Genomic DNA, 17,861 nt, shown 5'->3' with positions numbered 1-17,861 from the left:
TATCGTGGTGCTTTTAAACTGTCAACAACATTATTAAGTGCATTTTCGGAAATCATTTTTTTTATATTTAAAAATGATAGAAAAGTTTTTATTTAGGGTCAAAAGACTTTAATAAAAAACAAAAAAAACCTAAAAATGTGCAAAAAGTGGTTTGTCTCACCTAGATACAATTTATGTGAATTGATAATGGGTTGTATTAAATCACGAAATGAATCAATCACCTGGAATCAAAGATTAAAATGATGAAATCCTTGGACGATTCTTTACATTTGGATTCTTCACGTAGCACTATAACGGACCATCATTTAAGCCAACAAACAACAACCCTTTCCCTACACCCGAACATAAGCGTACAACATACTCATCACAATCAACATCACCTACACGGTCACAACAGTGTTATTTTATCAACGAGTTCGGCGAGTGATAATTTTAATTTAGGACCTACAGGTAGCAGTGGTGGTAATAGTGGGGTACATCATACCGGCGGGGGATTGGTTAGCGTATCACAAAGTGAAGAACTATCGTTAAAACTGGAAAAATCATCGGAAAGCACACCGAGTACAACAACGTCGGCATCGACGACTAAAAAACAAAACGCCGGAATCCGACGGCACGAAAAACCTCCGTTATCATACATAGCATTGATAGCGATGGCAATACAAAATTCACCGACGAAAAAGCTAACATTAAACGAAATATACACGTACCTTCAACAGCGTTACGATTTTTTCCGGGGAGCTTATCAGGGTTGGAAAAATTCAGTGCGTCATAATCTATCATTAAACGAGTGTTTTGTCAAATTGCCTAAAAGCATGGGGAGACCCGGTAAGGGTCACTATTGGACAATAGATCCTTCGAGCGATTCAATGTTCGTGGAAGGTTCTTTCAGACGAAGACCGAGAGGATTTAAAAGAAAATGTCAAACTTTAAAACCTGGATCATTTCATCCGGGAGCTTTTTTCGGGAGTCCGACGACGACAATGTTACAACAAACTGCTCATTTCGATCATCCCCTTCATCAGCAAACAATCGGAAATCAACCGGACGGGTATTCAACCGGATGTACATATTCATCTCAACAACCAACGTTAGGTAAATAAAATAAAATAAATTTAATTAATTAATTATTTTAAATTTAATAATTTTATTATATTAAATAAATAATTAAAAAAAAAAAAAAATTTACCCAAAAGATTCACATTTAAAAAAATATATAAACCAATGGGTTTCGTATATGCATATATATATAAATTTTGTTAGGTTTTTTTTTTTTTTTTTTAAATAAATTATTTTAATTTAAATAAATAATAATAATAATATACCTGTGAGTATTTTAAGAATTAAATAACGAATCTACAATAGTTATTCTCTAACTAAAAATCATCTAAAACCTAATTTACAACATGTCTTATCAATACACGAACAATTTTTGTTATCTTATTGTTAGAGACGAGAGAGGAAAAAAAAAAAAACTTAAAAAAATTAAATTAAAAAAAAAAAAAAAAAAAAAAAACCTTCGCTTTTTTAAAAACTAACTCACGAATTATTATTATTATTATTATTAATATTATTAATATATATTTTTCTTTTTATCAACCAGGTAGGTACGCACCTGGTCGTCTTCCCTCTTCGTCTTCTTATATATACGTAGTATACTTATAAGTATGATTAGTTTGTAAATTTATCCTTATTTTTAATATCATCGGGTATCAATTTCAATTTTTGTCTCAATGCTTCTATTTGTTCTTTGTCTTTCCTACGAAAATACCATTTTTCACTCGATATTTCTCTCGGCCATGTAAAATCTCTGTCGTGAAATCGAAATTCAGGTGACGTTGTTGAAAGTCTGGAAAATTTCCTTGCTGTCGTACCTCTGATTAAATGAAAAACGGAAAAAAATAATTTTTCATTCATGTTTTTCTTTTCCTTTTTTTTCCCTTATTTTTTTTTTTTTTTTTTTTTGTTATTTAATTTCGATTTTACAATTTTGTTGCTTTTTTATAAATAAATTTTTTTTTTTAAATAAAAAAAAAAATAATAATAATAATTATATATTTAATAATTACATGTTAGTAAATAATTTAAAAAAAAAAAAAAAAAAACGTTTTTCTTCTCTTCTTTTTGTCGATTGTTCTACGAGAACAAAACAATGGAACGATTTTTTATAAAGAATGTTTTTAAATAATAATACAAAGTAATAAAAAAATAAATTATGTAATTACACATAACATTAATTTTAAATTATTATTATTGTTATTATTACCCTTTGAAAAGGGTGTAGTAGACAGAGAGAGAGAGAGAGAGAAAAACTTTTTTTTTAAATCAATAAAATAATAAAAAAAAATGTTTTTAAACAATTTCAGGTCATCATTATATGACACCTCAAGCCTACGATTATAATTTATACCAACAAAACGATAGGGATTGGAACAATGCCGCCGCTGCAGCACACATGGTCGCTAGTTTTTCCGTAGGTTCTGCTTTTTCTTCTGAACAAAACGCTTACATGAAACCATCACCGAGTCCTTTACCCGATCAGCAATCGGCGGGTTCCATAACACCCCCCAACAATGATTACTCTTATCATTACAACGTCCAAACAAACAACGAACACAGTGAGTATATTGTTTATTTTTTTCACGTCCTCCCCCCTTCCCCCCCCTCCGGAGAGGTTTTAAATAATGATAATTTTTTTTTTGTTTAGGTTTGCGTACTGCTATATCATCATCATCATCATCTGGTGGATTGACCTGCGATAGAAAACCACCCTTAACGATATCGACGTCATCAACAAATCACGGTTTTTATTAAATATTTTTTTTCTTTTCTTATTTTTTATCCAGTTCAAAACTTTATTATTATCATCGTCGTAAAATTGGCATTTTTATGTCACGACCACGATCGACCATTTTTTTTTTTTTTTTTGTATATAATAATTGTTTGAACCCCTTTCCACCCCCCTCCCCCCGGTGAGTTATTTTTTTTCCACTTAAATTCTCACGATGTTTTATGTTTTTGCTTAAACGACAGACAAAAAAAAAATCACAAACCTTAAACCTTTTTTTTTTTTTTCTATCTATCTCTCTCTATCTCTCTCTCTCAATATTATTTTTCTTCTGCTAAATGGTACTTAGTTATAACTGAAAAATAATAAAAAAATTTTAAAGTTAGCGATAATAAATTTCTTTTCTTTTTGTTTCACCCTCATACATGTTGTTTGTTGTTTTTCAAAAAGGGACTCACACGGTTATAAATCAATTTTTTTTTTTTTGCCTTTTCTTTCTTTTTCCGTTTTTTACCAAAAAAAAAAAACCGTTTTCGTTTCGTATAAACACCCATTTGATAATAATAATCGTTTCATAAAAATTATTATCGTCAAATTAAATTATTCGTCAGCAGCAGCAGCCATTAAAAAGAAAATGAGAGAGAGAGAGAGAGAGAGAAAGAGAAAAATTTAAAACCGCGTAATAAAAAATATAAATTTTCACAAAATTAATTTTTATTAGTTTTAACGATCCAAGTTTTTTTTTATTTAAAAAATTTTTATTACAATATATTAAACCTAAAAACCCTAAAATAATAATAATAATAATAAAATTTTTTAGAAGGGTTTCCCTTTTTTTTTAAATTTTCCCCCTTTTTTGGAAAAGGTATTAAGGTTTCTCTCTCTCTCCCCCTCTTTTTTTTTTCTAACATTTTAAAGTTAAAATCACTTTTTATTCATTTTTTTTCCTTTTTTTTTTTTTTTTTTTTTTTTTTTATTTAAAACTGAAATTGGAATGAATCCCAAGAACTCCGTGGGCGGGGGGGATTCGGGCCCGCGAGCTGCAGTAAAACTTTATAAAAATAAACATGGATCATTTTTTTTTTTTTTTTTTTTTTTTTTTTTTTTTTTTACGATCCTATATATCCCTTCAAACGTTTTTCTTTCTTATTCGCCCTTTTAAGGAATGAAGAAGATTTTCAAAAAAAAAAAAAAACAAAAAATTCATTTACTCCGTTTTATTTAATTTTTTTTTTTTGTTTATTGTTAAGACTGTTCCTGTCTCCTTTTCAGAAAACAGATGGAAACAAAAAAAAAACCTTTTTTTTTTTTTTTCTTTGAATCCCCTCTCATTAATTTCTTTTTTTCCCTGTAAAATAAAAAAATCATGTTTTTACCCGAAAAAATTTTGAATTTTAAAGCAATAAAAAAAAAAAAATTAAAAATTTTACGGATTGCGACATTTATTTTATAAATTATAAAAATGTCTGCCGAATTTTTAATTTTAAAAAAAAAAAAAAAAAAACATCGTGAGTTTATATTTGAATTAATTTGATTATTACCGATTTGTAAAGTGATGTTAATAATTTTAATAAATAATTTTCAGTTTAAAAATTTTCTTCCAGAGTTTTAGCTATATCAACGCTCAACGTTCTGGCTTTGTAAAATGCTGATAATAATTTTCCCAATTCGATATTTTCACTCGAACCGTTATTTAAATTATATTCTATATCCGAAAGTGAAATTAATAAAAGACAAACAACTTTCGAAGGTAATTCAACTGAAAAACAAAAAAAAAAAATTATTATTATTATTATTAAAATTTAAATAAAAAATTAAACGAATAATTATTTAAAACTTACGTTTGTGTACCCACGTGTGTAATTCAGTAACTATATCCGATAAAGCTAAACCTTTTAATGTTTTTATCGTTTGAATTTCTTTTAAAGGAATTATTAAGAAAAAAAAATTAAAAATAAATTAATTATTAATAAAACAATTAAAATAAAATTTTTTTTTTTTTATATCTGTTAATATTATAATTTTATTTTTTATAGAATTAATTTTTTTAAATTTATGTGAAAGGATACTTTTGTATGAATCAGAAAGATTATCGTTTAATAATGATTGTAACATTTCAAAAATATCACATTGAAGTGGATGACCAACGCAGGTATACACATTTTCTTCATTTACCTGTAAATATATAAATTTATATACATTAAAAACTCAATTTTTTTTTAAAAATCATATTAAATGTAAATATAAATATTTATAGTTTTACCTCTGAAAATGAAACGAATGTGCTTTGTAATATATTCAGTACTTTTCTCATATCTCCTTGACCCAATGTAAGAACTGCTTGTTTACCATCATCGCTTATTTTTATTCTAAAAAGGAAAAATTTCAAAGTGAAAGTAATAAGGTGAGATGAATCTTAATTATTATTATTATTATTTAGGATTATTCATAAAAAAATAAGATTTTTTTTTTCTACGATTAAAATTTTAATAAAACTTACTTTTCTTGTTCGATAACATATTCTAGCCTAGGAAGAATTTCTTTCGAATCAAGAGGAGCAAAACGAAATTTTGTACATCTTGATTGAATGGCTGGAATTATTTTACCCAAATAATTGCAGATTATACAAAATCTAACATTTGCCGTGTATTTTTCCATGACTGAAAAATAAAGTAAATAAATTATTAATTAATTATGGAGGAAAGGAATAATTACAATGGCAAAAAGTGTTTTTAATAATAATTTTTATTACTTCTTCTCAAAGCATTTTGTGCATCGTGAGTCATCGCATCTGCTTCATCGAGAATTATAAGCTTGACACCACCTTGAAACATAGTTTTGGTGCTGGCAAAATCTAAAATAGCTCCTCTTACTGTACCAATTCCTCGATCATCAGAAGCATTTAATTCTAAAACCTAAATGTAAGTTAAAAAATTTTTAATTTTTTTTTTTTTCCTTTTTCATACCAAATCGGTATGCATTCACATAATTTTTTAAAAATAAGATTAGGTTAGGTGAATATTTCTTATGGTGCGTGCAATTAATTAATAAAAAAAAAAAAAGACAAACCATCGAGGCAAATTGAGCAGGAGTATAAAGAACTTTTGCACAAGCTAAAATAGTTGTCGTTTTCCCTGTACCAGGTGGCCCATAAAATAATAAATGAGGTAACTGCTTATGAGATATTAATTTTCTAACTAAAATAAAAAAAATTTTCATTAAGAGAGAAAGATCATCTCAATTCAATTTATTATTAAAATGCTTACTTGTATTTACTATGTAATCTTGAGATATTAAGTCATCTAATTTTTGTGGACGATATTTTTCCACCCTATAAAAATAATTTTAAAGTTAATTAAATTAATTATGATCATAATAAATTAAAATTCAAATAATATTTTTGAAAAATTAAAAGATAGCATACCATGGCATATTCAATTTTGGTTGCTCTTCAATCGCAGCCGCCATTTTTTATCATATAATTATTTTTTATTTAAAAAAATCGTGCCCAATCATAAATGTATCGTGTACAAAAAAAAAAAAAAATAAGTTTGCAAGTGTATGACCCGCCAAATAAAACAATTTGTCCAACATTTGAAAATTAAAAAATTCTTTTAATTGAATGTGTGCCTTTTTTTAGAATTCAAATCGAAGAAATGAACAATTTTTAATAAGTTTATATTTTAAAGAAATTGATTTTCAGGTATATAAATCAAAAATTAAAAATTTTCATTTGAAATAACTTTATATGTACACAAGATTCACTTTTAATTTCAATAAGTTATTAAAATTACTTTTATTATATTTAAACTATACTTACAATCAGTTACTCTAATTGACGGATTTTTTTAAAAAAAGAAATAATAATTTTAAAAAAAAACTAATTTAATAAAAAAAAAAAATAAAAACACATTAAAAATCAAATAAATATAAAAGGTACGAAAAAAAACAAAAACAAACAATAAAAAAAAAAAAAAAAATAATTTTTTTTTCCTTAACTTATTATAAAGATCACTTCACAAATATTTTATTAATAATAAAAAACTTTAAAATGGAAATTTTTAATCGAGTTAAATGCTTATTTTAAAATGTTGTATCAAAAACATCTCAGTTTAAAATTAAACGTTAACAAAAGAATGAAAACAAAAAAATAAAAATTTGTTATAAAATGATCTTAACAGAGTAAAAATATTAACTTAAAATAATAATAACTAATTTTAAGTTTAAATAACAAACTTTATCTAACATTTTTAACAATTTAAAAAAAAAAAAAACAAAACTTAATTTAAAGTAAAAAAATATTTTTTTTTTTTTTTTTGTACATTAAAGGAACTTTAAAAAATCATTAAAAAATTCAATTCAATTCTTTTTTGATGAATTTTTAACATTATCAACTTTGTCAGATTCTCTTTTTCTTTTTCCTCCAAAGTTTGACTTTTCATCACAGATTTCCACTTTGTTTCATTATCATCTTCAGAACCGTTTACACTCGTTTTATCATAATTATCTTTTTTAGATATTAATTCGGATCGTCTGAAATCTGGACGCCAAATCAAAAATTTTGAACCGGTTGCAGATGCTAAAGTATCTCCAATATTATTGAACCTGTTAAGAGTCATAATTCCATTTACTCCTGGTTCGCTATGCTGATGAAGAAGTGCACCGGTTTCGGCATCAAAGAAATCAATGGTACGTAATTCATTTTCATGATAACCTAAAAAAATTTGAAACATTTGTTAATTTGGAAAATTTTTGAAAATGATTCAAAAACTCCCAGGTAATTTGTAATTTACAAAATATTTTTTTTTTCGTACCTGGAAAGTCTGGACTAGGATATCTTCCTGCAAACACAATATCTTCTAAAGGGTGCCAATAAGCTCGAATGGGAGTTAAATGTTGAAATTGTCTGTGTGGATGATGAATAACTCTTTCTATATCCCAAAGAGGACCTCTGAAATAATTTTTAAACATTATCATTAATTTTTCTTTTTTTTTTACAACATATTAACCAAAACTGAGAAATGAATCATACTTATATATTCGTATTTCATCTGATTGGTCTGTCGTCATGAGTCTACAACCATCAGTTAAACTAAAATAGGCAGCATTGATTGGTCTGGGTTGTTTTATTACTTGCAATGGTTCACATTTACTATCATTTGAATTGATATTTCTAATGTCCCAAAATTTTATAGAACCATCTGTAGATGAAGTACAAAGTAACCACGGTTGTCTTTTGCTAAATTCAGCATGACTGATTTTAGTGCCTTTCTTGTGCAATTGATAAGTACCAATTGTTTGTCCCTCAAGGGTCAAAACTGTAAGATTTCCTCTCGTGTCTCCGGCAACCATAACATTATTATTTGAATTTATATCAAGACTGATGAACCTTAAATTTTGATAATTTTGTTTATTAAAATAAGAAAATGGAGTTATACATTACAGTTACAAATACAACATTTCATCAACATTTTTAAGTTTCAATTAAAAAAGTAAATTTTTACCATCTGTTCAGATCATTTGTCTGCAAAAAAGCTTCTTGTTTTTTTGTGGAATAATTTAAAAGTAAAAATTTACCCTCCATGGAAGCTGTGTATATTTGCTCTGGATTACGTGGATCAAATTTCATATCCTAAAATATAAAATAATAATAATAATAATTTATTTTTAATAATCTGTAAATTTTAATAGGTTGGATGATAAAATTAAATCACACCTGAATACTTCCACCAGCACCGATTCCTTTTATAAAGGAAGCAGATTCGTAATCTTGGTCGCAATTGTACAAAATAATATCTCCACCATGTGATGCTACGGCTAAAAGTCTAGGATTTGTATGATGCCATACCAAATAAGTGACTCTTCTATCAAAGGGTGAGTGCATATCACGCAATTTAAAAGTTTTAACATAATTTATAATTGAATTTTTTAATGATTTTTTATACTTTGAACATGACAATCCCATTTCAGAACTTCTGTAGTAATTGACTATGTTACAATTGTCAAGTATTGTTTTAGAGTGTTTATTTATCGTTTGATTTACTTTTAAAACATCATTATTTTTATCCGTTTTTAATTTTTTCGAATTTTTCTTTTCATTTTTTTTATCATTGCTTTTATTAGAGGAAATCTTTTCCGAATTTTTTTTTGAACTTTTGGCAGAATTTTTAACAGTATTTTTACTACTACGGTTTGACCTTAATTTCATTGACATCGTTGTACAATTTTCATTGTCCGAATCTTGTTCATCAGAATCCCTTTGATGATCTGAAGAACTTACACCGTTTGAACGAGGCATTATTATTTTTAGTAATAAACAGGTTTAATACCTGAATGTAAATGTATGGAAACTGTCAAAAAACTTATTGACAGTCAGTATAGTAACGATATTTCGCTATGTGATTAATTTAAATTAACCGTACGATAAACTGTTATGTCGGTCTATTAACAAGTCATTTTAATGAGGTTTTAAAATATTTTTTGAAAAAATATACTTTAAAATTTAAATTACATAAACTAACTAAACAGTTTTACCAATTTTAACCAACACAAATGCGTGCCATAAGTAACTTGGAATTAATAAAATAATTTATTGTTTTTTCGCGGGAATAAAGTTTTTTACTTGAAAAATAAATAAGTTTTGTATTTAGAATAACTGTAATTTTTTTTTTTTTGTCGTATGAATAATGTATGTTCGAAAGATGAAAGATTATTAATTTTTACACAAAAAATTTACTTTTATTAACATTTTTTCTCTTTTAATATATAAAAAAAATATTTTGTAATATTAGTCTTTTAACACATGTAAAAAGAATATATATATATTTTCAGTTGGTAGAATCTACTTCCTGTCGATTCTTTCACTTTTTGAAGGTTATACATTTAGGTTAGATTTTTTTTATGTTGAAAAAAAATTATCGACTAATTTCTACTTTTCAATAATTAAAAAATGTATTTAATTGATACAGTGTTTGAATTTTTCTAATACGGCTTAATTTGCTGTATGAATTTTTTTTTAGATTTTTTTTTTTTTTAAATTTAAATCATTATATTATATTTTTCTATACATTTGATGTTTTCAATTTCATTAATTTTGAAGATTTTTATTATTTATTAATTTAAAAATGGAAGAAATTCTATCTAAGCTTTTAGTATCGAACAATGCAGTAATTATTCAAGTAAGTTATTTATAATTTTTTATTAATTTGACTTTTAAGAACGATTTGTGTCGTGATTCATTACCTTAACATCCTACCTGTTTTTAACCTAAGCACATTGAAATTACCTTTTTTTTTTTTTTTCACCGTATTGTTCTCTTTTTTTTTTAATTAAAAAAAAAAAAAAATGAGTAGGGCACTAAAGAACTTAGAGAAGCATTTAAAAATCCCGAAGCTATTCCGGCATTATGTAACGTACTTTCAACGAGTAACAACCCTCAGATTCGTCAATATGCTGCTGTTATTTTACGTAAAAGGCTTTCCAAGCAAAAACATTGGAATAAACTTCCTTTGGATGTCAAAACGAGGTGAGTTTACAAAACTTTTTTTCATATAAGTTTAATTTAAATTTATGTATTTTATTTAAATAATTATTAACGAAAATCTACCGGCACACCCAATGCTTTTTTGATTGACTATATTGTATAACATTTCGTAATAAAATTGTAGCGCCATTGTGATACTTAATTTCAAAGAAATTTTATTCACTATTTATACAGTACTTTATTAATTTATTAATTGTTATTATGTGTGAGTATTAGTTATTTAAAAATACCATAGTGACGTCAAAGTAAATGAAAACAATATAAAAACCTAAGCTAAAAATTTAAATAATATAAGTTTCCAGCTATTTATCATTCATTCTTTTAAATAAATGTTATTTTTGCAGTATAAAGCAGGGAATATTACAAATTTTGATAAATGAAAAAGATAAATCTGTGAAAAATTCAGTAGCTCAATTTATTGGCATCATTGCTAAACATGAAGAATCCAGTTCAAGTTGGCCGGAACTTTTGAAACTTGTTCAAAGTTTAGTGACAAGCACAAATACGGAAGAAATAGAGTTAGGAGTATTCACTCTGTCAGTTTTAACAGATGTGGCTTTAGACATATTTTCAAAACACCCTGAACATTTTTCAGCTTTTTTTATGAACACATTTCAGTCACCTAATTGTTTGAATACAACATTTGGATATTATACAATTATGACGATGATTCATGTTGTTTCATTGTGCGAATCAAACTCTGCAGTAAGTAGCAAAATAATTATGTGCACTTATTGAGTTTTCCGGTTGTTTGATTTTATCAAAATTTATTAATAACTTTTTTTCGTTTTTATTTTTAGTTGCAAAATGCTTACAATAAAACAATTCCTCAAATAATTCAAATTGTCAAATATTTGGCAACAACAGATGAGCAAAAAGCTTGCGATTGCTTGGAATTGTTTGATGAAATATCCGGATGTGCAGATTCTTTACTTATTCCTCATGTTCAGGCTATAATTCACATGTGTTTAGAATTGGCAAGTAACAAAAATTTAGGTGATGAAATCAGAAGTAAAGCTATTAATTTAGTCGGTTGGATAACAAGAGTTAGAAGGAAGGTAAAGTTTTTTTTTTTTTTTTTTACAAAAGTTAATTAACTTGTTTGCAATGTGGCTGTAAATAGAAAAGGATTAAATGTTTTGTATTTATAGTCCATCATCAAGCATAAACTCATCAAACCAATAGTTGACACTGTATTTGCTCTTATGTGTGAACCTCCAGATGAGGATAATGAAGAAGAAGAAGATTATTTTGCAGATGATGATGATGACACTAGCCCATCGACTAATGCTGCTCAAACTTTAGATGTATTAGCACTTAATTTGCCACCTGAGAAATTAATTACTCCAGTTGTATGTTTTATTTTTTTTATTTGTAAATGTGAATACTAAGTATAAATGTTAATTTTTCACCGAGATAATATACATTTTCTAATTATTTTAGCTTGAATGGGTTAGCAAGGGATTAGCGGGAAACAACATTCATGAAAAAAAAGCATCTTACCTTGCTCTGGCCATGTTGGCTGAAGGTTGTTTTGAATGTATCAGAAATAAATATTTAAAAGAGTTTTTACAATGCGTATGCAGGGGAATCACTGATCCTACACCAATTGTGAGAAATGTGGCGCTATTTGCACTTGGTCACTTTTCTGAATATTTACAGGTAAGTTTTTTTTTTTTTTTTTTTAAATTTAAATATTTTCATTTATTATTATTATTATTATTATATTATTTTTATTTTATTTAACTGTAATTACTTTTTTTTTTTTTTTGTTTTTTTTTTTTATTAAATTCCAAACGGTTTATTTTTTAATTATAAATTCATTTTGTGTATATTCACTTATAGATTGTTCGTTCGAAAAATAAGCTTTAGTGATCTTTGATTTTGGACTTCCTTTGGTGCTCAACCAGTTTTTCATTTTTAATATTTTATCAGGTGTTCCTTGTAAATTTCCAATCACTGTTCCCCTTGTCGTGTTCATGCACCATCCTCTCACGCCCAATTGATTCCCTTGTTCTTGGGTATGTTTTCGAAAGTATACACCTTGAACTTTACCGTGTATTTCAAAATCAACAGAAAGTAATTTTAAAGACATTATATATTTTAAAAATAATAATTTTTAATAGGTAAAAAGTTCATTTAATTCATATAATAATATTATTTAACACCGAGTTTGTAAACATGATAGTGTCATGGTAACCTTTTTCCCTTTTATATCTATTCAGTAATACTGTAATCGTTTAAATTAAATCCTTTTTTTTTTTTACTTGTAAAAAAAAATATTGTATTGAACTGTTTTTTTATATTTTTTATAGCCAGAAATTAGCGATTATGCGTCTGAGCTAATGCCCATCCTTTTGGAATATTTATCTCAACTTTGTAATCAACTTTTAAAAAATGGCAAACCTTCTCCTGGAATCGGTAAAATGTTTTACGCCCTAGAAATGTTTTGCCAAAATCTAGAAGAAAAATTGACTCCTTATCTACCGTCTCTAATGGAGGGATTACTATTGACTTTGAAACCGGAATACGCCATACACATTCAAGATTTAGCCATTAGTGCTATCGGAGCAGCCGCAGCAGCTGTCAAGTTGGAAATACTGCCATTTTTTCCAAAAATCATCGAACACTTAAAAGTCTACTTGCTACAAGATCACGAACCGGATACACTTTGTTTACAAATCGAAGCCATCGGTTAGAATTTATGATTACTAAAAAATTTTCTTTTCTTTTCATAATTGAAACGTTTTCATTTATTTAATAAGTTAATTAATTTTTAGTCACGTTAAGTATTCTTGCTCGAACTCTCGGTGAGGAACATTTTTCACCACTTGCAGAAGAAACTATGCAATTAGCTTTGAAATTAGCCGACACAGAAGATCCGGATGTTAAAAAGACAACTTACGGTTTGTTTTCCGCTTTGTCATGCGTTATGAAAGATAAAGTATCACCTTATTTATCGAAAATAGTAGAAATGATGATAGAATCTCTAAAAAGTTCTAGCGGTATTGTTGTAAGTAAATTTGAAATTACTTTTGCAATTCTACTGCCGGCTTTTTGTTTTTTTATTCGAAATGAAACAAAAAAAAAAAAAAAACAGGTAAAAGAAAAAAAAAATGTTTAAAATTAAAATTTTTAGCCTCACTATTCTGAAGATGAAAATGCTGTTTTGCCAATATACGACGATCTGAGTGATACACCCGATGAGGAAGATATAGATAACGTTTCCGAAGTATCATCCGACAGTGGTGCAGATCATTACACCGTAGAAAATTCATACGTCATTGAAAAAGAAGAGGCTTGTTTAGCTTTGAAAGATATTGCTTTTTACGCAGGGTATGTTTTAGGGTTACTGACAAAAAAAAGCTTGGTAGCCATTAAAAATTTAATTAGTTTTATCATCATATTTGCAGATCGTCGTTTTTGCCATTTTTAGAAGAATCTTTTCAAGAGGTATACAAATTGGTTAATTATCCGCACGATTATATTAGGAAAGCATCGATAGAAGCACTGGCACAATTTTGTGTTAACTTTTCGAAAATCGAAACGCCGGAGGGGAAACAAGGTAAATTGAAAATCGACAAAATCTCGATTTACAAAAAAAAAAATTTTTGATAATTGATTATTGATCTAATTAATTGTTTATCGTTGAATTAGCTTTAAATAAAAGTTTGAGTATGGTGATTCCCAAATGTGCCGAATTGGTTAAAACCGACGAAGAAATCTCTGTCGTTATTGGCGTTTTGGATTCTCTGAACGAAATTGTTAAAGATATTAAAAAACCAGCCGTGGAAGGAAGTCACAGAGTGGCTATAGTTAATTCCATTAGAGATGTTTTGACGTATAAAGTAATAATTTTTAATTTTAATTTAAAACAATTTTTTTTTAAAAAGAAAAAAAAAAATGTAAATAATTTTTCATTTCCACAAAGACTCAGTGCCAAGATAAAGAAGACGAGGATGATCCGGATTCTGAAGATGCCGAACAAGATGAATTATTATTAGAAACGGCAGGTGACATCGTTCCGAATCTGGGAAGAGCAATGAGTTCGAATGAATTTGTGCAATGCATGTCGGAGCTTTTGCCGATAATAATGGAAAAATTGGTATTATTTTAATTAACATTATTATTTTTTCTAAATAATATTTCAATCGAGATTTTATATATAAAGACGTCGAATGGGGTTTTTCAGAAAAAGAAATCATCGGTTTCGCAAAGATCTTTTTTTGTCGGTACTTTGGCCGAATGCATGGCTTTGATTGGACCGGAACTTAGCTATCAAGCAGTTCACATGTTACACGTTTTCTTACCCCTGGTAAAAGACGAACATCCGGAAGTTAGAAGCAATGCAATTTATGGACTTGGAGAATTGGTTTTTCACTCGAAAGATCCGCTTTTTCCGTATCCATTTATTTAGGAAAAAGGAAAGACTTGAATTGAAATTTTCAAGTCTGTTAATTTAAAATAATTTCTGGCCTGACATTTTCTCATTGTTTCAATTGTACCAAATAAGGTTCAGAGAGATGAAATTGCTCGAGTGCTTCTTGCACCTTCGTCTCGGTCTTTTAAATTCTTTACGTCGTTAACCTATTTTTCAGAGAGAGACTTTTTTTTTTTTTTTTATATAAATTATCATTAACGAATGTTTTAAAAAAGAGTAGTAGTAGTAGTAGTAGTAGGAAAGACAATAAGTTTTAAATTTACATAACGTACGAAAATTTTTTTTGTTTAACCTTAACCGCAAAATCAGGCATTACAACGAAATATTAAATCTTCTTTCGAACGTTTTATCTAGAGAAACTTTTAATAATGCAATCGATAACATATGCGGCGCCATTGCCCGACTAGTCATAACGAATACGGAATTGGTACCCATGGACATTGTGAGTTGGAAAATTACAAAAAAATACTAGAAAATATCAAGTCTTCAGGTTGGAAATAATACGATTTGACGTATTGCAGGTGTTCCCCGGGTTCCTACAGAGACTTCCGCTCAGAGAAGATTTCGAAGAACATTCTGCCGTGTTGAAATGTTTCGGTCACTTGTATCAATTAGGTCATCCCATATTATTAAAACATTTAATGGACGTTATAAAAATATGTTGCAGTATTTTACATGACAAGCAAGGAAAAGAAGGTGCAAAAAAAAAAAAAAAAAAAAAAAAAAGAATTTGATTCATTTAAAAATCGAAAAATTTTACTAATTCGTAACTTTGAATTAAAATTTTCTTTTTTTTCCCCCCATTGCAGACGTTCTAGCCATGACGTGCGAATTTTTAAGAATGTGTCAAAAAGATTTTCCAGTAGAATTTTCAAACGTTCTTCAATCCGTACCCGGTGAAGTTTCTGCCAAGATTAGCGGTTTGCTTACTTCGTCTCCGTAAAAAAAAAAAAAAAAACAAAAAAAATTGGACAAAAACATGGCGAAATAATAAATTAATAGAAAGTAATTCGTGGGTAAAACAAAGTAAAATTTTTAAAAGGATACGAAGGTAGAAAGAGATAGAGAGAGGGAGAGAGAGAGAGAGAGAAAGAAAATTATATTATCATTAGTAATTTTTTTTTTTTATATATTTAGTAATAAGTGGCCTTATTATTCGCAGCAAATAGCATAAAAAGCTTGAAGCGTTATTACTCATACCGTAATATTATCATTAAAAAAAAATGTTTTTGTTTAACATTACATATAATAATAATAATAATAAATCAAAATGGAAGATTGTGAAAGATCATATTATCATTATTATTTGTCGCTCGCTGTTTACGTTTTTTTTTGCTCTAAAAAATTTTTTGTTAGTTTTGTCGCAATACCCCCCAAAAAAAAAAAAAAAAAAAAATGTCGTTTTATATTATTATTATTATTATTTTTTTAAATAGCTTTAAATTTTTATTATTATTATTATTATTTTTTTTTTATGTTTACGATCGAATATTGTTGCATTTCATATCGATATCGAATAACAATAAATGGATTGTTTTCGATAAATTAAATAATGATGATGATGATGATGACACGTTGCGAGTCCAAAGTTTAATTTTTTTTTAATATAATAAAAATACTATAATAATGATGATGATGATGATGATAATTTGTTTACATTTTGGAACTTTTATTACTTACTGATAAGAAAATATATAAATAAATATATTTATGATGATGATGATAATAAATTATTAAATTGAAAAATTAAAAACTGTTATTGAGTATCAATTGATTGAAAGAAAAGCCCTTTTTTTTAACAAAAAGAAAATTAATTAATTAATTGGGGGGCATGTTTTTTTGTCTTTGACTTGTCAAAAATATTTTTTAACGATTTTATAATTTAATATAAAAGGATATTAATATTATTATTATTATCAACGTCGAGTATTATCATAAAAATGATGTTGTAAACTCGTGGACCAAAATTTATTTATTTTTATTTTATTTTTTCCAGGGGTAGATTTCGATGGAAAAATTTTTTTTTTTTATGTTGTTGTTGTTGTTGTTGTTAACAATTCCGTTTGTTTTTGTGTTTGTGTTTGTAGAGAAAAAAAAAAAAAAAAATTAAATTCGTCTTGCGCACTTGATAAAAAATTCACACCCAATTTTAAGAGAAACGCCTTTATTCGATCCGATTTAAAAAAAAAAAAAAAAAAAAAATTTTTTTTAAAATTAATTTTATTTTTTTACTTTTATATATATTTTTTATTTATATTAAATAATTTAGATTTTGTTTATTACGTCATTTATAAAAAATATATAAACAAAAGGACAAACAGAAACAGAAAACAAAACAAATTATCAATTTATTGTTTTGTTAAAAAAATTTAGCGAAATCGAAATCGCGATCGAAACCATTTTTTTTTAAATTTAAATCATCATCATTATTATTATTATTATTATTATTAATAATTTAAATAAGCTTTTTAATAAATAATTTTTATTTGATATAGAGGGGGGGGAGGGGAGGGGAAACAAAAAATATACGTATTTGTAAAATTTTTGTGTGTGTGTGTTTGTAACACATTTTATGATGAATTTTTTTTTTTTTTTTATTAAACACACGCGAAACTAATAATTATTATTATTATCATTATTATTATTACTTTAAATGTTAATTTAAGTTTAAAAAAATGGGGAAATTAATTTTTTTTTTTCGAGAGAGAAAGTTTATTAATATATATTTATTCGAGGTACGAATTGGAAAATTAATATACAGACACACACATATATATATATATATATACATTAAGTCCGTATAAAAATCGTTAAAATTTAATTATTATTATTATTATTATTATTATTATCATCATCTTGTTCTAAATATTTAATTATACATAAAGGAAAACACAAAAAACAAAATAATTATCATCATTATTATTAAGCTAAGAGTAATGATTTTTTTTTTTTATAAACGTACACGTAAAAAAAATTTTCTAAAGTGAAAATAGAGAGAGAGAGAGAGAGGGGAGGGGAGGGAATAATAATAATAATAATAATAATAAATTTTTAATTTTTTTTTATATATAGAATATGTCGTGAAGTTG

General features: G+C 26.6%; 5 protein-coding genes across 5 annotated transcripts; 2 read left to right on the top strand and 3 right to left on the bottom strand.

Moving 5' to 3' along the window:
• Nucleotides 1-239: 239 nt before the first annotated feature.
• On the top strand, nt 240-2,947 carry Phum_PHUM473500 (Fork head domain transcription factor slp1, putative; the record flags this gene model as incomplete). Its single annotated transcript, XM_002430290.1, has 3 exons — nt 240-1,095; nt 2,367-2,618; nt 2,847-2,947. 3 exons carry the CDS (start codon nt 240-242, stop codon nt 2,945-2,947), a joined length of 1,209 nt encoding a protein of 402 aa, XP_002430335.1.
• A 1,427-nt stretch (nt 2,948-4,374) lies between these two features.
• On the bottom strand, nt 4,375-6,256 carry Phum_PHUM473490 (Replication factor C subunit, putative; the record flags this gene model as incomplete). The annotated part of the gene is made up of 9 exons (XM_002430289.1): nt 4,375-4,547; nt 4,630-4,707; nt 4,858-4,963; nt 5,052-5,157; nt 5,289-5,448; nt 5,541-5,703; nt 5,858-5,985; nt 6,055-6,119; nt 6,213-6,256. The coding sequence occupies 9 exons, from the start codon at nt 6,254-6,256 to the stop codon at nt 4,375-4,377; spliced, it is 1,023 nt and encodes a 340-aa protein (XP_002430334.1).
• Nucleotides 6,257-7,122: 866 nt separating this feature from the next.
• Phum_PHUM473480 (DNA damage-binding protein, putative) lies at nt 7,123-9,086 on the bottom strand (the record flags this gene model as incomplete). The annotated part of the gene is made up of 5 exons (XM_002430288.1): nt 7,123-7,502; nt 7,603-7,739; nt 7,821-8,177; nt 8,293-8,420; nt 8,505-9,086. The coding sequence occupies 5 exons, from the start codon at nt 9,084-9,086 to the stop codon at nt 7,123-7,125; spliced, it is 1,584 nt and encodes a 527-aa protein (XP_002430333.1).
• An 826-nt stretch (nt 9,087-9,912) lies between these two features.
• Phum_PHUM473460 (Importin-4, putative) lies at nt 9,913-15,781 on the top strand (the record flags this gene model as incomplete). Its single annotated transcript, XM_002430287.1, has 17 exons — nt 9,913-9,966; nt 10,141-10,313; nt 10,676-11,036; nt 11,132-11,389; nt 11,483-11,683; nt 11,775-11,993; nt 12,647-13,025; nt 13,112-13,344; nt 13,471-13,667; nt 13,745-13,896; nt 13,989-14,179; nt 14,263-14,436; nt 14,524-14,732; nt 15,082-15,214; nt 15,294-15,468; nt 15,582-15,711; nt 15,775-15,781. 17 exons carry the CDS (start codon nt 9,913-9,915, stop codon nt 15,779-15,781), a joined length of 3,246 nt encoding a protein of 1,081 aa, XP_002430332.1.
• Phum_PHUM473470 (Acylphosphatase-1, putative) lies at nt 12,133-12,426 on the bottom strand (the record flags this gene model as incomplete). The annotated part of the gene is made up of 1 exon (XM_002430286.1): nt 12,133-12,426. The coding sequence occupies one exon, from the start codon at nt 12,424-12,426 to the stop codon at nt 12,133-12,135; it is 294 nt and encodes a 97-aa protein (XP_002430331.1).
• Nucleotides 15,782-17,861: the final 2,080 nt, after the last annotated feature.

The sequence above is a fragment of the Pediculus humanus genome, genomic scaffold (genome assembly GCF_000006295.1).
Source record: "Pediculus humanus corporis 1103172108253 genomic scaffold, whole genome shotgun sequence".
Lineage (NCBI taxonomy): Eukaryota > Metazoa > Arthropoda > Insecta > Psocodea > Pediculidae > Pediculus > Pediculus humanus.
This window is presented reverse-complemented; position numbering and strand designations above follow the sequence as displayed.